The following is a 24,231-nucleotide window of genomic DNA, read 5'->3' as shown; positions in this document are numbered from 1 at the left end:
CAGATGTTTGATATGAAGACGGTATTCACAGATGTTTGATATGGAGACAGTATTCACAGGTGTTTGATATGAAGACGGAATTCAAAGATGATGATATGAAGACGGTATTCACAGATGTTTGATATGAAGACGATATTATTCACAGATGTTTGATATGATGACGGTATTCACAGATGTTTGATATGGAGACAGTCTTCACAGATGTTTGATATGAAGACGGAATTCAAAGATGATGATATGAAGACGGTATTCACAGATGTTTTATATGTAGACGGTATTCACAGATGTTTGATATGAAGACGATATTCTTCACAGATGTTTGATATGAAGACGGTATTCACAGATGTTTGATATGGAGACAGTATTCACAGATGTTTGATATGAAGACGGAATTCAAAGATGATGATATGAAGACGGTATTCACAGATGTTTGATATGAAGACGGTATTAACAGATGTTAGATGTGAAGACGATATTCACAGATGTTTGATATGAAGACAGTATTCACAGATGTTTGATATGAAGACGGTATTCACATATGTTTGATATGAAGACGGTATTCACAGATGTTTGATATGAAGACCGTATTCACAAATGTTTGATATGAAGACGGTATTCACAGATGTAAGTTATGAAGACGGTATTCACAGATGTTTGATATGAAGACAGTTTTCACAGATGTTTGATATGAAGACGGTATTCACAGATGTTATATATGAAGACGGTATTCACAGATGTTTGATATGAAGACGGTATTCACATATGTTTGATATGAAGACGGGATTCACAGATGTTTGATATGAAGACCGTATTCACAAAGGTTTGATATGAAGACGGTATTCACAGATGTTATATATGAAGACTGTATTCACAGATGTTTGATATGAAGACGGAATTCACAGATGTTTGATATGAAGACCGTATTCACAAAGGTTTGATATGAAGACGGTATTCACAGATGGAAGTTATGAAGACGGTATTCACAGATGTTTGATATGAAGACCGTATTTACAGATGTTTGATATGAAGACGGTGTCCACAGATGTTTGATATGAAGACGATATTCACTTTGATATGAAGACGGTATTCACAGATGTAAGTTATGAAGACGGTATTCACAGATGTTTGATATGACGACCGTATTCACAAATGTTTGATATGAAGACGGTATTCACAGATGGTTGATATGAAGACGGTATTCACAGATGTATGTTATGAAGACGGTATTCACAGATGTTTGATATGAAGACGGAATTCACAGATGTTTGATATGAAGACCGTATTTACAGATGTTTGATATGAAGACGGTATTCACAGATGTTAGATATGAAAACGGTATTCACAGATGTTTGATATGAAGATGTTATTCACAGATGTTTAATATGAAGACGGTATTCACAGATGTTTGATATGAAGATGTTATTCACAGATGTTTAATATGAAGACGGTATTCACAGATGTTTGATATGAACACCGTATTCACAGATGTTTGATATGAAGACGGAATTCACATATGTTTGATATGAAGACGGTATTCACAGATGTTAGATATGAAGACGATATTTACAGATGTTTGATATGAAGACGGTGTCCACAGATGTTTGATATGAAGACGATATTCACAGGTGTTGGGGCCACTCAAGGGTAATTATAAAGTGCTGTCTCACTGAAATGTCATAACCTGGACACTGTAACGTAACACTCCACATGATCGCACCATTCGAACAACCGGCTTATTAAAAGTTGAGCTACCCAGGGGATACCCCCGAAATTGAAGAGTTGGTAGGAGAGAAAAAAAGACAAAAAAAAAAGACGGCGGTTTCAAGTGGTATTTCAAATATGTCAATCTCTGAGTGATATGCGATATCAGCATTCGAAAGTTCAAAATAATGATGCTTTATCGCAATATTGATGTCTGCTATAACGACAAACACAAAATCAGCGACTAATAACAACACATACACTGTAATTATAATCGTATTTCTGGTTGAGTGAAGCATAGCCTGTTGTATTTGATTACGATTCACATATCATAAATTGATACATTGGTGTCCAATCCGTGATCCGTATTAAGAAGGTTGTCCATCAATTGTACCCGATATCATCGCCTATATTGCGCATGGTATAGATATTTCTTGTAAGTAAAATCCGGATAATTGACCTTTTAAATCCATGACTGTGTCATTACCACTACTAAGTCACCGTATTCACTCCTGTAAAATTGTAAAGTGATATTAAAAAATACATAAAGGATTCCCGCACCACTGCCACAAACTATAACTACATTGTATGTGTAACAGAAGAGGAAAAATGCACGGCCAGACTTGAGTTCGAACCCGAGACCCTCCGAACTCTAGACGGACGCTCTTCCAATTGAGTTACCCGGTACGATCGACCCAGTCCAGTTCCGCTACATTAGCATTAGAAAATGTGTTATGGTTGTTTTGTTGTTGTTTTCATTGCGTGACTAAATATTTTATGACTAATCTATGGATAGAAAATCATATCTTGTGGGGCTTTTATGAAAAAGTTATAACGTTAAAATAAACAAAACTATCATCAATAGGAGCGTTCTGTGTGTACACGAACCCTAGACCTCCGATATGTATCCCGTCGGTCTGCCTACCGAAGCAACCAAGGCACCTGTATTGCCCCGGTCTAATTGCGCTACAGTTTCGCCCACTAGTGTTACCCGGGCTACATTTTTAATAGTTCCGGTTTATCCACACCAGTGCGTTAGAAAGTACCAAGATGTCTGATCCCCAATTTCCGGTTTGTTGCACAACCTCAGGTTTAAAAAAAATGTAATATTACTGTCAGCAATCAGTGATGTACGTCTTTCAGCTATTCATCTTTAAAGTTTAAAAAGAAATATTACAGACTTCCTGCTGAATGTCGGCAATCAATGGCGTACGACTTTCAACAATTTATCCTTTAGAGACGGCGATATGAGTTCCTGATGGATACACTTACACCTTCACGTAATAATTTATAAAAAAAAGTATTTACTTCAAGCCGTGATTCTAAGTTATTGCGAATCGATATAAGCTATGTGTTTTAAAAAAATAGACCTCCCGCCGAAAAAAAAGAGTAAAAAACCCCAACATATATACAAGCGAAAAAAAGAAACTGTGCATGCCTAAAATGTGTTATAAAAATAAATGTGTATGACGTAGAACAACAAGGTTTTCAGGGACAATTTATTTGTTATTTATTAACATTTGCATTCCATTTTCCATGTCATGGAATCAATAAGTTCCGCTCAGGAGTGACGTAAGCACAGTAGGGGGTCAATGCTGAGTTCACAAAGTTAATACCTCGTATGTCCACCGTTTGCCTGCTTGTGGGATGGCATTCCAGATCTGTACCAACGCTGCAGGCAAATCAGCCAACGTCACATGTTGATTAGGCAATGCCCGTATTCTGCGCTTCATTTAATCCCAGACGAGCTGTGTGTGGCCTGGTGTTGTCCTGCTGTAGCGTAATGTGACGTTGCTGCCCTTGCACGAATGGAATGACGTGGGTCCGGAGGATCTCGTCACGGTAACGTAGCGCGTTCAATTTCCCGTTAACAAAGGCGTTTTCCCGTTGGCTGTGATGCCGCCCCCAATCATAGCGCTGCCTCCGCCGAAAGAACGTCGTTGTACCACACACGTGTCACGGAAACGTTTGGAAGCGATTTCTAACATGGACAAGCCGAATATGGTTGTCCTGTTGACGTGACGTCACACGTGGACGTCCCGCACGAGGTCGATCGCCGACGTGGCCAAACTGTTGATGTCGTCTCCACAAATCCCGGATTTCGTTTCGATGGACATGAAAACGTGTGGAGACAACTGCTTGGCCCATACCAGCTTGAAGCATAACAGTAATCCGGAGGCGGTCATTTTCATTGAGCCTCGGCATAGTTTTCATCACAAATTAAAACGTTATAATGCTGTTTTTACTGTTCACTGGTCTCAACAGAGTGACCCAACAGTTGAAAAATAAACTTTCATTATCGAATTGGATGGCTGGACGAGAAAAACGTGCCACCTGGTCAACGCCTATAGAGAGCAAACTGCACGGGAAAAACTGTCAATGACACACGGATAGTGTGTATGTGTCATACTCGGTCATGTGTGTGAATTTTCATGTATATACAGTTGGTAATACATGTTCTATAACAGTTCTCCGCATGCACAGTAGTTTCTTTTTTTCCGCTAGTATATATAAACCTAACCTTTAGATTCAGTCAATATACATGGATTTATAAACCCAAATACAAATATATTAACCCCAGACTGCGCCCTCAGTCAATACATATACATTGTATACACGTATATGAACTTCATCCAAGGGCTATACATGTCCCTGAAGGTAGGGCGTAAGAATTGTACCTGCTGCCCCCATTGCATGATCGCAAGAGGCGACTAAATTTGGGATCTGATATTTTGTCTTCTTTCTAAACAACCTTCTTCTTCCTAATGTCTCCCTTGATAATGCCTCTCTTTTGACCTTTGGTTGAGCGTTCGCCCCTATGAGGAAGGCTTTAGATTCTGTCCCCTGGCGGAAGCATACCAAAGTCTGTAAAATGGTAGTTTGTACTCCTGCTTAACGCTCAGTGTTTTAGGCCCGGGACGACTGGTTTGCCCGTTGTCATTATAATGTGAACGGACGGGGTGTCCTGCTGGGTGTCTTCGGCAGTAAGTTTCAGTGAGGTTCCAGTATAAAGCCAGCATCAGTTCCGCGCTATCATGGAGACAAACACGAACATGTCGCAGCCTCCCAAAACACACACGCATCCACTACACGCATGCGTTTTGCACACAGGTGAGGCCGTCCTTAAATGGCCATAGCTGTTGATAGGACGTTAAACAATACTAAACCAAACCAAACCAAATAATTGTATACAGTTTCTGCTGATTGACAATAATGAATGATATACAAACACCAACAACACAAGATCAAGGTTTACATACATACAATGTATACTACGTGGTGGTATAAGCAGCTTTTAGCAGACAATAACGATCAAACAAACTTATCGGACATGGCAGATACATTCATATATATGCTTTCTAATTGTTCATCGTTGGTTTTTGTTTTGAAAATGTCTATCATCACCTGTGTTTGATCACGAATTACTGTTGTCACTTTAAATTTAGGGATAAAATGTACATGTACATTTTACTGACTACGTGTTGGTGTCATCTAGCAATGGTATGTACAGCAGCAATTACAATATGTAAATGTAGCGTTAAAAGTTGGGGGATTATTAGACTTTATCATGCAATTCTTATAGGAAGCAAAAATATGAAAAAGAAAACCCATTGCAGTAATTATTTCAGCGTTGGAGTAGAAAATGGAATATCGACCTGGTCACGTTTTGATTCGAAATATCTCTCACCAGGTACGGAAGTGCACGTTATGGGAAAATTAGAATTAATGTCCTATCATGTAACGTTCTCTTGAAATAGAATGTTCTTACTAATAAGTCGCTTTCTGAGCATAAACTTTAAAGGAACCATGCGGTGAAGCACGGTCATCTATAGGCGAATTAGAAGTATATCCTGTTGTGACCAGCCTACGATACCAATCACGGGTCTGTTTCAGTGCAAAACATCTTCCGGACATTGTTTTGCAATTTAGAACCTCGTGAAAGAAAATAATACTAAACATCAACGTGAAAGAAATTAGTAATTTAACATCCCTGTGAAGTTAATTTTTAATCGACATCGTCGTGAAATAGATGTGCAATTTACAAATTTGTAATTTACATCCTCGTGAAATAGATTTATATATCTACATCCTCCTGAAAGAAATTGGTAATTTTCATCCTCCTGAAATGTTTTTTTTTTTAATTTACATTCTGGCGAAACGGATTTGTAATATAACGTTCTCTTGAAATATATTTGTAATTTACATTCTCGTGATATTGATTAGTTGTTTACATTCAAGAGCATTAATTTTAATCCGCATTGTTGTAAAATCGATCTGTTGAACATATGGATATGCTATCTACATGATACCAATTTCCAAAAGGTTTATCTCTGTAATGTCAATTCGTTATTCAAAGATGTCTTTAAAATATTTTCCAATAATGTAAACTAATAAGAATATGTCAGTAAATCTATTAAAATAAGCTTTCAGCTCTGAAAGATATAAATCTTCACCAATTATGTCATTCCAATAGTTCCAGACAAACAGGTGCTACTTTTACGGTGTTATTACAATTTTTGGAAAGTGTATTTTCGCTGTTTCATTATATCTAATATAATCATTTTGTTTTTCGCTAAACGACAGAAGAAATAAAAACACGTAGATAGACTGATAATATTAACTCTAATGTCCCAAAAAATGTTATTCAAGTATGGAATAGTAGAAGAGGAGATATACGTGCTGCTTTCCTTGGCGCAATAAACAATAATCGTTGAATTATTCATCCGTCCAACACTGATGGTTTGAACAGCGAATAACAAATACATTCCTGTGTTAAGTAAAGCAATATCAGTGATAGCGAAGAATGTAAGAGTTAACTGGATTGTACTCCGAAACAATCGCCTGTGCCGTCATATGCATCAAAATGATATCTTGTTTCCTATGATAAATCAATGTTTTGGCCTATCTACAGGACAATTTACAGTTATTTTACGTCAACGGTCGTGCAAGATTTCTCTCGTGTACAGGAGATGAATAATTGACCAATTTTCTTGCTGCTACTGGAATCTCTCTGCATCACCCACAGCATAAAGCGGTTTTTTTTATAATGCTTTCCTTTTTCTTCGCGATGAAGAACAATAAAAAAATCATTTTAAACCTTACCTTGTGTTTATCAATATTTAATCAAATCCGCATTTCACAGACAAATTTGTATTAAAAACAGATTGCCAAATGCAATCAATCGTTGCAGATTCCGATCAACATTAATTAACCAACTTTCCCTACACATTGTTAAGATGGAATTCATATCAAAAAGAAACATGTTCATTTTTTCTTCTCTAACCAAATGTGTTTTATTTTTGTTGTTTTAGAATTGAACATCATTGACAAGCTTCAATAACTAACTATTCGGGATTGGGCGAGGATTCGTAATGAAGAGACAAATTTGACACACTTCGTTTCCGGAATGTTTTAATGATACCGAAAAAAGTGACAAAATGACATTCGTAGAACGACAGCACGTGAATACTGAAGTTGAAAACTCGTTTCCAATCACAAGCAGAAAGAAACGCTAAGACAGTGACGTTGGCGTTTACAGAAATTTTAGAAAGAGGGAGAAAATCTGAAGAAAGAGGTCACACCTTCAAAATGGCTCCATTACTGCACCTTCAAAAGACCTGAGACTTTCCTCATTTACAAAATAGTTGTTAACTATGGTTATTAATTGGGGGTGGGCGGGGTGTCATTCAAGGTGATTCCCTTTTTCTCTTCAGAACAGTGGAATCTTTAACGAAATACGCTCAGCGCATTTCTTTTGGCTCAGCTGACACTTCTGTAGTGGAAATAGATAAACCTTACATATAAGTATACCTTATATATATGCGCGTGCCTGATTGGATTATAATGATCATATGACTTTAGGCATCGTGTGGGCGTCACTCGCTCGAGTTTTCCTGGTCATATTTCTCATACTCAAAGTCTCTTTTGAAAAATGGATAAAAGCCAACAAAACCTAGTTCCGAGTGATGAAGCATATGACAACAATGGCGCGTCAATTTACCATCGTTACTGTTGTGTTATTAATGTATGTCAACAAAAGAAAAATATTTTATGGAAAGGTAACACAGTTCTTTGTCCTTTTAGAGATTAATCTAGTTTCATTAGGGAGGAATGTATATTAAACCAATGCAATGTACATTTAATGAAAAACATTCTTCTTAAAGATTTTTTTTGATAAAAAGTAACGTTTCTTTCTGTTATTGTTTATCCGCCAGTCTCTGTTTGTCTGTCTTTTAATCTCTGTTTACATTATCAGTCGGTGAGTCTCTATTTGTCTGTCTTTCAAGCTTTCTTTGTATTATCTGTCCGGCAGTCTCTGTTTGTCTGTCTTTCAATCTCTGTTTGCATTATCTGTCCGTCAGTCTCTGTTTGTCTGGTTTTTAAGCTTTCTTTGCATTGTCTGTCCGTTAATATCTGTTTGTCGTTCAATCTCTGTTTGCATTGTCTGTTTGTCAGATTCTGATCGTCTGTCTTTCAAACTTTCTTTGAATTGTCTGCCCGGCAGTCTCTGTTTGTCTGTCTTTCCATCTCTGTTTGCATTGTCTGTCCGTCAGTCTCTGTTTGTCTATCTTTCAATCTCTGTTTGCATTATCTGTCCGTCAGTCCCTGTTTGTCTGGTTTTTAAGCTTTCTTTGCATTGACTGTCCATTAGTATCTGTTTGTCGTTTAATCTCTGTTTGCATTGTCTGTCCGTCAATCTCTGTTTGTCGTTCAATTTCTGTTTGCATTGCCTGTTAATGCCCACATGTTATGTCTATAGATGTTTTTTTATAATGAATACGAGATACATTTGTGTTAATGGCATTTCTATACTTAGCTGGACATTTGAGACAGACTAACACGTCAAATTAAACGCCGTTCGAGACTGACAGGCTAACAGTTATAGATGTTTCCCCGTACAACATTGTCGTCACGCTGACCGCCATACCGAAGCCATTCTCTGACACACTGGGCCATCTAGTTCCGTTTTTCTAGTCCAGGTTGTGTGTTTTATACAAACTAACTCTTTCAATTACATGTGTTTCGGGATGTTATGTGATTTTCCCTCCCCTTTGAAACCCGTTGTTGACAGTTTTAGCAGATGCAATTCAATGTAATTGCCCTATTTGTAATCGTCATACAGATTTAAAGACATGTCATTAAAACATTCTTATAATTTAATTATATAGTACTAATAATAAAAAAAATTGTATCTGGTTGTAATCAGTTTGACCCTAAGTCACGGGTCTGAACAACATGGTTGCAAAAAAAGGTGTTTATGTCTCCCCGGATCCTGCTGTTGTATTTTAGTCTTATTTTTTCCGTGCTATGTATTATCTATATTTTATGTTTCAAAATTTTCGTTTTCATAGATTTGCAATAAAATTAGCAAGATTTCCAGAACCACTTTACTATTATGTTAAGGAATCATTGGAATGTCCTTGGCAGCGTGTGACGCAGGAAGGCGGGGGAGGAATCGTTAACCGATATCTGATGAAGAGATGAAGATACATTGTACGATGCCCACCACTAATTAGCACGAGAGATGACAGCTCTGATAGAGCTTTACTAGATGCGGTCTCATTTGACTCCCGATAATACACTGTAGCTCGGGCGAATTGTCAGAGGCTATGTAGATACATCGATGTATACAACGGGAACAGTAGATCCGATTATTACCTTTGTCATTCAACAAATGCTGTTATATTTGAGATTTTCTGAATGGCTATTCTTACATATATCTGTAGCTGACAGTAGGTCATCTGGAATGTCATTCAGTACGGGTTTAAACGAGTACATCTCCACGTATTTAAGAACGTCTTAAAGGTCAAACTGTACTCTATAAGTGAACCGGTTTTAAAAAAGAACCCCTACATAGTTGTAAAGTATCTGTAAAAGAAGGGGAGCTGTCACAAGGGATACCAGAAGATTCAATCACCGGAACGTTATGTCAGATATTGACCTTACAAAAGCCTGCCTCAATCCCACCATACGGCCGAACACAGCTCCCACAAAACACCACTCTTTCCCTCAATGAAAGCAAGCTCGTTCGTTTTGGTGCAAATGAGAGATTGAAGTGTGTGAAGTCTGACAATGACCGTCTTCTTAAAGACATTTATTATGGACTTGTGTTTGAAAAAAAGTCCTCTAGAAGGATTTAAAGACTATCCTATTCTGGATTTGCTTTATTTTATTGTTAAAATGTTGTTTTTGGAAACGTTACAATCCACATGATGCGTTCGAAGTTCTTTGGCCTGTCAATGCTAGGTTTCGATCTCTTCAATATAAATTAAGGCTGGATGCTGCCTTTACAAATTAGACTTACATTATTTCCCTTAAGGTGCATGCTACCTAACACATATTCAAGGAGATAGGAACTTTGTTTTTTAAAATTTCTTTTTATAACGAAGTTAGAGTTATTTACCTTAAAGGTGTATGTTACCTAACACATATTGTCAGTAATTTATTCTAGAGTTAGCTCCCTTGTTTTTTAACATCAATTAATACTCAATAAATTCCCAAATCTTATTAAAGTTTATGTACCTTTAAGACGCTACACCGGTATTTGTTATCTTATATTTAAAATATATCCTACATGTTTTTACCTAAAAAGTCGAACACAGAAGTACAGCTAACATTATCAAAGGAATATGTTTTGCCTTAAGAAAGTGGCATATTGAATTAACGGTAATAATCAGTCAAGACTTTCATTAGTGCGTAATACCGAGAAAAGTGTTATTAGAAACGTGGAGTACATTTTACCCATATCTGCTAACGAAGAAATATGTGATATGTAACAAATGTTTTCTGGAGACAACTAATTGGTTAGTTCCTTAAGGGAGACCAGCGTCAAGAAATATGGATCAACAAAACAGAATCTCAAAAATAAAAAGGACGATTTATGAGAACTAAGGTGTAACCATTTAAAAAGGTACATTTGGGAAATAACAACAGGAACTGACGAAATAACAAAACAAAAGGAAAGACAACAGGGGCTGAATTGACACCAAAACACAAGGAAAGACAACAGGGACAGACGTGACACCAAAACACAAGGATAGACAACAGGGACAGAGGTGACACCAAAACACAAGGATAGACAATAGGAACAGAGGTGACACAAACACACAAGAATAGACAACAAGGACAGAGGTGACACATACACACAATGATAGACAACAGGGACAGAGGTGACACAAACACACAAGGATAGAAAACGGAGAACGAGGTGACACATACACACAATGATAGACAACGGGAACAGAGGTGACACATACACACAATGATAGACAACGGAGACAGAGGTGACAAATACACACAAGGATGGCAACTGGGACAGAGGTGACACAAACACACAATGATAGACAACAGGGACAGAGGTGACACATACACACAATGATAGAAAACGGAGACAGAGGTGACAAATACACACAAGGATGCAACTGGGACAGAGGTGACACAAACACACTATGATAGACAACAGGGACCGAGGTGACACAAACACACAAGGATAGACAACGGAGACCGAGGTGACACATACACACAAGGATAGACAACAGGGACAGAGGTGACACATACACACAATGATAGACAACGGAGACAGAGGTGACACATACACACAATGATAGACAACAGGGACCGAGGTGATATCAACACACAAGGATAGACAACAGGGACAGAGGTGACAAATACACACAATGATAGACAACGGGGACAGAGGTGACACCAAAACATAATGATAGACAACAGGGACGGAGGTGACACATACACACAATGATAGACAACAGGGACTGAGGTAACACATACACACAATGATAGACAACAGGGACAGAGGTGACACATACACACAATGATAGACAACAGGGACTGAGGTGACACATACACACAATGATAGACAACCGGAACAGTGGTGACACATACACACAATGATAGAAAACAGGAACAGAGGTGACACATACACACAAGGATAGACAACAGGGACAGAGGAGACACATACACACAATGATAGACAACAGGGACAGAGGTGACACATACACACAATGATAGACAACGGGGACAGAGGTGACACCAAAACATAATGATAGACAACAGGGACGGAGGTGACACATACACACAATGATAGACAACAGGGACAGAGGTGACACATACACACAATGATAGACAACAGGGACAAAGGTGACACATACACACAATGATAGACAATAGACATACACACAATGATAGACAACAGGGACAGAGGTGATATCAACACACAAGAATAGACAACGGGGACAGAGTTGACACATACACACAATGATAGACAACGGGGACAGAGGTGACACCAACACACAATGATAGACAACAGGGACAAAGGTGACACATACACACAAGGATAGACAACGGAGACGGAGGTGACAACAACACAAAAGAATAGACAACAGGGACAGAGGTGACACAAACACACAAGGATAGACAACAGGGACAGAGGTGCCACATACACACAATGATAGACAACAGGGACTGAGGTGACACATACACACAATGATAGACAACAGGGACAGAGGTGACACATACACACAAGGATAGACAACAGGGACAGAGGTGACACATACACACAATGATAGACAACAGGGACAGAGGTGACACATACACACAATGATAGACAACAGGGACAGAGGTGACACATACACACAATGATAGACAACAGGGACAGAGGTGACACATACACACAATGATAGACAACAGGGACAGAGGTGACACATACACACAATGATAGACAACAGGGACAGAGGTGACACATACACACAATGATAGACAACAGGGACAGAGGTGACACATACACACAATGATAGACAACGGAGACAGAGGTGACACATACACACAAGGATAGACAACAGGGACAGAGGTGACACATACACACAATGATAGACAACAGGGACAGAGGTGACACATACACACAATGATAGACAACGGAGACAGAGGTGACACATACACACAAGGATAGACAACGGAGACAGAGGTGACACATACACACAATGATAGACAACAGGGACAAAGGTGACACATACACACAATGATAGACAACGGAGACAGAGGGGACACATACACACAAGGATAGACAACGGAGACAGAGGTGACACATACACACAAGGATAGACAACGGAGACAGAGGTGACAAATACCCACAATGATAGACAACAGGGACTGAGATGACACATACACACAAGGATAGACAACAGGAACAGAGGTGACACATACACACAATGATAAACAACGGAGACAGAGGTGACAAATACACACAAGGATAGACAACGGAGACGGAGGTGACAACAACACAAAAGAATAGACAACAGGGACAGAGGTGACACAAACACACAAGGATAGACAACAGAGACTGAGGTGACACCAACACACAATGATAGACAACAGGGACAAAGGTGACACATACACACAAGGATAGACAACAGGGACTGAGGTGACACAAACACACAAGGATAGACAACAAGTTGCCAAGGTGACACAAACACACAAGGATAGACAACAGGGCTAGAGGTGACACCAAAACACAAGGATAGACAACAGGGACAGAGGTGACACAAGCACACAAGGATAGACAACAGGGAACGAGGTGACACACACACACAATGATAGACAACGGAGACGGAGGTGACAACAACACAAAGGAATAGACAACAGGGACAGAGGTGACACCAAAACACAAGGATAGACAACAGGGACAGAGGTGATATCCACACACAAGAATAGACAACGGGGACAGAGTTGACACATACACACAATGATAGACAACCGGAACAGTGGTGACACATACACACAATGATAGACAACAGGAACAAAGGTGACACATACACACAATGATAGAAAACAGGAACAGAGGTGACACATACACACAAGGATAGACAACAGGGACAGAGGTGAAACATACACACAATGATAGACAACAGGAACAGAGGTGACACATACACACAAAGATAGACAACAGGGACAGAGGTGACATACACACAATGATAGACAACAGGGACAGAGGTGACATATACACACAAGTATAGACAACAGGGACCAAGATGACACAAACACACAAGGATAGACAACGGAGACCGAGGTGACACATACACACAAGGATAGACAACGGGGACAGAGGTTACACATACACACAAGGATAGACAACAGGGACTGAGGTGACACATACACACAATGATAGACAATAGGGACAGAGGTTACACATACACACAAGGATAGACAACTGGGCCTGAGGTGACACATACACACAATGATAGACAACAGGGATGAGGTGACACATACACACAATGATAGACAACAGGGACAGAGTTGACACAGACACACAAGTATAGACAACAAGGACCGAGGTGACACAAACACACAAGGATAGACAACAGGAACCGAGGTGACACAAAAACGCAAGGATAGACAACGGAGACCGAGGTGACACATACACACAATGATAGACAATAGGGACTCATGTGTCACATACACACAATGATAGACACCACGGACAGAGGTGAAACATACACACAAGGATACACAACAGGGACAGAGGTGACACAAACACACAAGGATAGACAACGGGGACAGAGGTGACACCAACACACAATGATAGACAACGGAGACCGAGGTGACGCATACACACAAGGATAGACAACAGAGACCGAGGCGACAGATACACACAGTGATAGATAACAGGGACAGAGGAGACACAAACACAATGATAGACAACAGGGACCGAGGTGACACAGATACAATGATAGACAACGGAGACAGAGGTGACACCAACACACAAGGATAGACAACAGAGACAGAGGTGATATCAACACACAATGATAGACAACAGAGAATGAGATGACACATACACACAATGATAGACAACAGGGACCGAGGTGACACATACACACAATGATAGACAACAGGGACCGAGGTGACAAAAACACAATGATAGACAACGGAGACACAGGTGACACCAGCACACAAGGATAGACAACAGGAACCGAGGTGACACAAAAACACAATGATAGACAACGGAGATCGAGGTGACACCAACACACTATGATAGACAACAGGGACCGGGGTGACACAAACACACAAGGATAGACATCAGGGACCGAGGTGACACAAACACAATGATAGACAACGGAGACCGAGGTGACACCAACACACTAGGATAGACAACAGGGACCGAGGTGACACAAATACTATGATTGACAACAAGAACCAAGGTGACACAAACAAAATGATAGACAACGGAGACAGAGGTGACACCAACACACAAGGATAGACAACAGAGACAGAGGTGATATCAACACACAATGATAGACAACAGAGAATGAGATGACACATACACACAATGATAGACAACAGGGACCGAGGTGACACAAATACAATGATTGACAACAAGAACCAAGGTGACACAAACAAAATGATAGACAACGGAGACAGAGGTGACACCAGCACACAAGGATAGACAACAGGGACCGAGGTGACACAAAAACACAATGATAGACAACGGAGACCGAGGTGACACCAACACACTAGGATAGAAAACAGGGACAGAGGTGACACCAACACACAATGATAGACAACAGAGACCGAGATGACAGATACACAAAGTGATAGATAACAGGAACAGAGGTGACACAAACACAATGATAGACAACAGGGACCGAGGTGACACAAATACAATGATAGACAACGGAGACAGAGGTGACACCAACACACAAGGATAGACAACAGAGACAGAGGTGATATCAACACACAATGATAGACAACAGGGACCGGGGTGACACCAACACACAATGATAGACAACAGGGACCGAGGTGACACATACACAAGGATAGACAACGGAGACCGAGGTGACACAAACACACATGGATAGACATCGGACACCGAGGTGACACATACACACAAGGATAGACAACAGGGACTGAGGTGACACATACACACAATGATAGACATTAGGGACCGAGGTGACACAAACACAATGATAGACAACGGAGACAGAGGTGACACCAGCACACAAGGTTAGACAACAGGGACCAAGGTGACACAAAAACACAATGATAGACAACGGAGACCGAGGTGACACCAACACACAATGATAGATAACAGGGACAGAGGTGTCACAAACACAACGATAGACAACGGAGACAGAGGTGACACCAGCACACAAGGATAGACAACAGGGACCGAGGTGACACAAACACAATGATAGACAACGGAGACAGAGGAGACACCAGCACACAAGGATAGACAACAGGGACCGAGGTGACACCAACACACAATGATAGACAACAGGGACAGAAGTGAAACCAAATCTTAAGGGTAGACAACAGGGACCGAGAACTTAGGTGTAACCATTTTAAAAGGCACCTTTGGGAAATAACAACAGGAACTGACAACAGGGACCGAGTTGACAACAATACAAAATGAAAGAAAATAAAAACAGAGGGGACACCAAAACAAAAGGAAAGACAACAGGGACAGGACACCAAAACAAAAGGAAAGACAACAGGAACAAGACACCAAAACAAAGAGCATGGTAACAGGGACAGAGGAGACAACAAATCAAAGGGAATAACTACAGGGACATATGAGACACCAAAACAAATGAAAAGACAACTGGAATAGGCCAGCCATCAAAAAAAAAGGAAAGACACCATAAACAGGTAACCAAAACAATAAGGAAAGACAACATGAACAGGACACCAAAATAAAGAGAAGACAACAGGAACAGGACACCAAAACAAAAGGATAGACAACAGGAACCGGAGACCAAAACAAAAAGAAAGACAACAGGGACAGGACATCAAAACAAAAGGAAAGACAACAGGAACTGGACACCAAAACAAAAAGGAAGATAACAGGAACAAGACACCAAAACAAAAGGAAAGAAAGACAACAGGAACAGGACACCAAAATAAATGGAAAGACAACAGGAACCGGAGACCAAAACAAAAAGAAAGACAACAGGGACAGGACATCAAAACAAAAGGAAAGACAACAGGAACTGGACACCAAAACAAAAAGGAAGATAACAGGAACAAGACACCAAAACAAAAGGAAAGAAAGACAACAGGAACAGGAAACCAAAACAAAAGGACAGACAACATGAACAGGACACCTTTTTTTTTAAAAACAAAAGGAAAGACAACAGGAACAGGACATCAAAACAAAATGAAAGACAACAGGAACAGGACATCAAAACAAAATGAAAGACAACAGGAACAGAGGAGACACCAAAACAACAGGAAAGACAACATAGGTCTGCATCAAAGACAATAATTTAATGTAAAGTTTTTAGTATTGCGTTGTCTGACTAGTAAATGTTTACCATTCTGTAATATATGTATCAAGCCAACCTAATATTAATTGACTATCTAGTCTTCTCGGCCTTAACACGGGTATCCCTGACCCTTCAACACAAATACATATCCTCTTAGTCTTACTTAGGATGACTTCATCAAAGTCATCGAGTATGCTAAAAACACTCAATTTATTCCATTTACTCGATATTTTAAAGTGACGGTGATACCAATTATTCAGCTTTAACGTCCAAATAATGTTTTTTTCCCCATTAAGCATTATACAAATAAAATGTATATCCCATGATAAAATATTGATTGATTAAAAATATATCTAAAGAAGTTTGACATGACTTGAGATCATGTAGGTAACTAATTGCTTTCAAACTGTACTTATTTGCTTCTGACGTACCAAGCGAAACATTTAACATAGACTGGATCTAATTACACATTCTCGTCCCATAGTAAAGCGTCACATAGACTGGATCTAATCACACATTCTCGTCCCATAGTAAAGCGTCACGCCATGACGATTACATCAAATGATTTAAACAAACGCACGATTCCCCGAACACTTGTTAACAAGAATCGGATGAGTTCATGGAGCATACAAACTTGAGCAACGTTCTCCAAATCAATACATATTGGAATCTTTCTCTGCTTTGTTTAGTCGATATTTCAAGAGAATGATTGAAGTGATGGGTTCCCACGGGTGATGTGAGACAGAGATAAAAATTAATAAAAAGTCAACAGTAGTAAGATATCGACACTTTGTTGTTAAATATAAATGTGTTTTTTTATGCACGAACGGCTCTGCTATGTTTTGCCGTTAAAAGGTGAGCAATTTTTCACGGATGAACATCATGATTTCTCTTGTGTATCGGTACAATACGACCCAAATCGCCAATCAAAACGGCCGCCCCTTTTATTAGCGGATGCACGCTATGAACTAGATAGAAATCATCCCCGGGGGTAGAAAACTACTTTGTTGACTAAACTCAAACAACAGTACATTAAAAAAAAAGGTTCGATGTTGTGGACTTAACGTTCGTATAGTGATGATGATTGTTGAATAACGTTTGTATGTTCTATCCCGTGGACATCCGACACGTGTTTCCCAATGGACGTCCGACAAATGAGACATTACTTAACACTATCGTGATATAAAAAATACAAATATACCGGATTGCGGCATGACAACTTTGGATTCCTACTCAAATGGTTCACTGTAGTTTTTCACACTTGGCCTTGTCTGTGTATTAGAGCTTCAGGATATTGCTAATTTTCTCCACGCCTTTGTTTCAATGAAATATTTCTCAACATTTGAGTAGTTTTAAATTCTATTGGTAATGTTATCTGCTATTTAAAACTAACTCATTTTAACACGAATGTTTTCAGTTTTAGATCCTATGTGTCAAACAACACAAATCCAACCTAGAAAACGTCTGTAAACATAAATACCCTGTTGGCCTTGTGGTTGACCTATATGTTACAAAAATGACATTTGAAATACCCTGAAATACGAACTTTACTGGCGTTTTTTAATCACTGACTTGTGTATGAACTTAAATCTGTGAAGAGATTATGTCGCTAGAGACATGACAATGAATCTGGACGGGACGTGAACGGGACGTGACGGGATGGGACCTGACGCGACGGAAAGGCACGGGACGATACGGACACGCATAACACTATATGCCCCCACAGCCACAAAATGACAGGGGACATAAAATCGACAAGGTTACATCCCCCATCCCACCAAACGTATCAATGAACCAGCCCGCGCTAAACTTATCAAGTCAGCGCACAAAAAAAAGATCCTGTAATGCAAATAAGTTGACAAAGAAGCATTTTGCCAATATACATGTAAGAATTTCAATTTTAACGATTTTATAATAGCGTAATACAAAATTTCGATAATCTCAATTTCAGCACAAATGCATTGGTTCTATTGGGTACCAGTCACATGTCTGTTACTTTTTCTTTGCTGTTTTACGTGTTATCAACTACATCGATAACTATACTTTCTTTGGAGGGCACTGTTCGTTCCTAAAAAATCCCATTGAACCGGTTTGAACCACCATTGTAATATATACTCGTATTCCGTAAATAAAAACATGTTAAATATGTATATTGGGAAATCATTACTCAGTTAATCAGCTCACTCAATTATTATAACACTTTGCGGGAACCCCGTTTGTTGTAGAATCCTTTTTTTCCGCAACTTCATAACACCACCATTCGTCCTACGTAGGATCTGAGGAGGTTCTGTTATATAGTTAGAACTGTTGTTCTGTTCTCGCTGCAAGTCGCGAGCGGCGCTTATTATGGTTATTTTGGTTTTCCTTCCCTTGTTAACACGTTTTCACTCTATTTATGTCTTTCTCAATATACACATACAGTAAAGTATATGCTTACATGAAAACTGTTCCACTCAATGTATGTGACCGTTATTCCGTCAGGAACTATAGGTTTCCTCACTTCCGACTTTCTAGATTAGCCTGCTGGGATTTGATAACACCCTGGACGTTATTGCATTAGTCAATATGCAAGTTGTGAGTCAATTTTATTGTAACCATGATTTCCAACGTCATCTTCCATTGTGACGTCATAGTTCATGACAATTGTTTCCCTGATCGGAAACAAGAACAATTTATTACATTTTTGCCAGTGAAATATCGGATTCTATCAACTTGATAAAACTGATACCTTTCACACTGTGACAAATATCAAAAGTCACTTTTTCGATATTGACCAATCATAACGGTATTTTCTATTCGCTGCATTCAAAGGCAACGATTTTTTGTTCAGATTCAAATGAAGCGACGGTAGAATAAGTGATTGTTATGGTAAATGTTTGGCACACACACTTAAGTATTTACATAATTATATAATTGATAACAATTTTATAAGCAATAATAACAGAAAATAGCAGAAAACGTCGGAATTGCGTTGAGTATCCCATTCAAAACGGCGCGCAGCATGGTTGTCAAGTGTGACGTCATTAGGATATGGCGCTAAATATTACGCTCCTGATTGCCGCCCGAAAATGTAATGGTATCTTCAGTAAAACAAATATATTTCACTCGTGTGGCTAATTTGTTATTAATAACGACACCATCAAATATCCTCTATGTATTCCAAACAAAGAAATATGGTTTTCTAGATATACATGTAATATCTGAAAGTTGTATACAGGAGAAAATGGTGTATTTCGTGATGGTATGGTTGATTAGCGTGTTTATCTAAGTTTTGGATTGTAAAAGGCACTCGGTAAACCTCGTGTCTTCATTTACTAACTCGAATTAAATAAACCGGACAATCAACCAGCACTCATTGAGGAATATCTTTAACTACACTATTTTCACCGGTTTTAAGAAATACGTCAAATGAAAACAAATCTTTTACTCACATTCCTTTATCTTACATGAATTACCACAAACGTTACAGTCAGTTTAATGCTTAAATAAATGAGAGATGTATTGGAAAGTTTGTGGAAGAGACCATTACTTACCAAACAGCAGAGCTAATACGTCGCTGAGGGCTAGACTCGCCAGATAGTAGTTCGTCACGGTGTGCATGTAGATGTTTTTAAAGATCACAATAAATGTGCACAAGTTACCAGCTATTCCTGTGAGAAATATGGTGATGTAGACAGCAGTCAACAACCCCCCAGTGGTCAAATCCTTCGTCCTATTGCCAAGATTTGAAATGATAAATTTTTGCAAATCAAATTCTTGCCACTCACTGCTTGTCGCGTTCGTCAGAGGAGACGTGAAGTCAAACTTAGTACTGGTGAAGTTATCCACGAGACGGATTTCTGAATAGGTTGTGCCATTTGACATGGTACTTATCATATGAGAATCTTTGGCAACATTTCCTGATCTTGTTAACCTAGTGGAATAAATTACGACATTCACTTCTCTTAGAGGCTGTTACGTTGCAAACAAACGCCAAAATAATCTCATTGTCTGCTCGTTACAATTAATTTTCTCGACACTTACCGTTCTTAATTGTTCTTTACAGTCTTTTTATTAATGAGCAACACATATCCAAGACGTTTACACAGTAGAGAACTTTCCAAACAAACAATCGCGATGAATTTAGTCAGTATCCTTATTTACAAAATCCTATGTTTTCAACATTGACTAATTGCTTGGAATTTCACCGGCAATTATGTTGTCAACTTGACAATTTCGGCAAATTTGGAAGACGTATTCCAATAGAATGAGTATCGTCCAACATCTTTGCAACGTCCGTCTCCCAGAAGTTTTGGAAACAACTACTCGTAAACTTTGAGTATCGTTCAAACATCTTGCACACAAATTTTACAAACAAAAAAACTGCTTTAAGTTCGGGTAGAGTTTGAGTACCGTCCAGATAGCATGGTCCGAAATGGTGTCAATATTTGTCAAAGTGACCGTACATTTGTTCATAATACTTTAACAAATACTCCAATAGTTTGATTACCGTTTGTAGTACAAGCTTTCGCCTAGAGTAACTTGAGTACCTTCACATCATCGCGGTATCTGTTCACACCTTTATCAATGCATTACAGTTTGGCCGTCGCTGTACGCTCTCGTACAGTTCACATCGACAAACAAGACAGGGCGATAAGTGATCAATGTGCTTGCCTCCTTTACGTCTCGATGCTATGCGAGGTCTCCATTCCTCTGCCAGTACAACCATGTGAGTATACACGACACTTTCCCCTTCGACAATCTCACCACCAGGCACCGCTCACTACATCTGTTGCAGTGACAACAAATCTAATTGGTTAGGCCATTCATCCTGCGGCCGTTCTCGGTTCACTGAGCGCGCGTTGTTGATACACATATATATATTTATAAAGATACACACACTTATAATATAGTCATGATTATTTTTTTCAGTCATGAATTAAAATTAAAAAGCATGTACAAAGGTGTATTGTTCTAATAAACGTGATTCATACACACAGACACAATACTTGTTAATGAAATACCATATATACATGATCATTGTACGAAGCGCGCAGGCTCGTTTCTTGACCTTTTTATACCATCATTGTCAAACGAGACCAATGGTGGGTTTCTTTGGGATAGTAATTGATTTAATGAAACACCTTCAGTCCGCGTTACTATGACAACCACGCTGAGGAACATTCTAAAGTGGCGATTAATTTGTATATATTTTTGATGCCATAATCACGTTTTTCTTATTACCAGGACGTCCACCTTTAGCCACGTGATGTCGAAATTGCGCCCACATGACACCCACGTGATGCGGGGTAAATAGGCCTGGTCTCTAGAAACTAAGCAAACATTAACGAATCGCAAAGAAACTTTATTTTATATACTTAGTATTTAAATGCGCGTGTTTTGGTGACTCTCTCCGATAGTAACGTGCTAACATTAATTAGTGTTGACCTTACATTTTGTTCAGGGGAGGTTCATATTAGCCGTCTACCCTAGAAAAGTTGAAACGGAATGCAGAATTACGTTATAGATTTATCAGCCTACCAACCCAATAGAACAATTCACTTCCACAAGAGTTGAAAATTAAGTTAAGTTTCCAGTAAGTACAACACTATGGAAATGCCAATTGGTTTTCATTAAAAACATCTTCTTCAAGACGTGGTTACACGTGTTAATTGGTTTTTGGAAATCGCTCGTTTCAGAAAAAACCCAATAAATCGACCGACATCAATGTTCAGGTCATTTTTTCCAGGAACAGGGTCACGTCAGGTACAATTAGGTCGGTTACCGCACTTGATCTTGATAATCCTGTATACCTGACAGACTAGTCGTGATCAGTTATTATGATTCCAGTCAGGGAGTTGTAAAGGCCCCATTTATACATACACCATTAGATGTAGATTGGTTTTACAGATTCGGGTAGTAATCGTATCTGTATTGTTCCAAAACAGAATCTGACTGGCTCTTAACATAAGCTTTCATTTTTGTGAAGGTATCATTACACATAAATGTACTCTTTGTTGATGAAAAGATTGCGTTAAACCATGACAACATTTGCCTCCTATATATATATACAAGTCCAACCAACCAGTCTAGGTTCTGATAGTTTACCGACAGTGTTGATGAAACATAATGAGCATGCTATAAGCTGATTAACGTGGCACGTCAAAATCACCTAAGATTTCGTGGTTTTTTTACATACTAAATATTGTTTTTATTGTCATTTCGGCGTTTTCCGATTTTAATACAGCCCAGAGCCCGCGTTAGTAATATATGATTATTATTTTTCACTTAGATAAAATACATGCTGAATAAGAAGCAATTTAAGCTCGTCCTGTAAAGCATATGCTATCGCGCTGCATCCTACCCACCACCTAAGGCGCCGCAATTCCTGAAATATACCCATGATGTGGCATTTGCTAAAATAACAATAATATTTTTTTTACAAAAATCCAATCTGTTGAACTGCGTCGAGAACTATGACTGCCTTAGAAAGGAGTTTGTTTTGCAGACCGAGTAACGATGCTGTGAATATCTTTGGTTTTACAGCGAGTGACACCGTTCGGAAGTACAGCATTCGTATGATGAAGAAACTTACTCAACAAACGGAAATGATGCTATTCGGATGCTGTCGATGTAACGCGTGAGAACCCGAAGATTGCTTTCACTGATATGGCCTTTGTTCTCCGGTCCATATTCAAGGCCTCACAGCATCTCGTGGCTATCCTACACTCTAATCTGTATCTCTTGTCTGTCTAGTACGTCCATATCCGAGATTGTCCAAAGTGATTAATGGTAATGCTCCGGACTGGTCAGTCTTCTATCAATCAATGTTAATCCTACTCTTGACCGAATGACCTAAATGCGGTTGCCATGGTAAAGTACATGACCCTGATATGGACAAAATGTAGATGTCAATCGTATGGCTTGGAAACGGATAAGCTTAATAAGAATAGACATGATTTAGATAGTCTAAACTTCCCTTATATTCGTCTCCAAATTTAGAATACATCATTAACTTAGGCGACAACATGTATTTACAACAAAGCGCATGCGTAAAATATTCAACATCCGGTATACTTTATTCAGGATTAATGGATTGAACTGATTTATATAGGAAAGATATGGAGACAACTTTCGTTCTCATGAAATTTGTTTTTTATTGCTCACAAATAATTCATCTATAATATGTTTTACGGCACGGCCGTTAGTGAGGGCGGAGCCAGGTTGTACTGTAAATGTATCGGAATATCGGTACTGTACTCTTTCAAACATTGAGTGA

General features: G+C 39.1%; 1 protein-coding gene across 2 annotated transcripts in view; it reads right to left on the bottom strand.

The window, feature by feature from the left end:
- LOC110459031 (pyrokinin-1 receptor-like) overlaps window positions 1–24,231 on the bottom strand; it is a 204,864-nt gene that overhangs the window by 60,598 nt on the left and 120,035 nt on the right. The window contains exon 1 of one of the 2 annotated variants that reach the window (XM_021511059.1): window positions 20,507–21,058. The exons of the other annotated variant lie outside the window; for it this stretch is intronic. Coding sequence (XP_021366734.1) covers window positions 20,507–20,849 — 343 coding nt within the window. The 5' untranslated portion in view covers window positions 20,850–21,058. Of the gene's footprint in view, window positions 1–20,506; window positions 21,059–24,231 lie in introns of those variants that run through there. 2 annotated transcript variants of the gene reach the window in all.

The sequence above is a fragment of the Mizuhopecten yessoensis genome, unplaced genomic scaffold (genome assembly GCF_002113885.1).
Source record: "Mizuhopecten yessoensis strain PY_sf001 unplaced genomic scaffold, ASM211388v2 scaffold9935, whole genome shotgun sequence".
NCBI lineage: Eukaryota > Metazoa > Mollusca > Bivalvia > Pectinida > Pectinidae > Mizuhopecten > Mizuhopecten yessoensis.
Note: the sequence above shows the minus strand (reverse complement) of the source record. Positions and strands in the feature narration are given on the sequence as shown.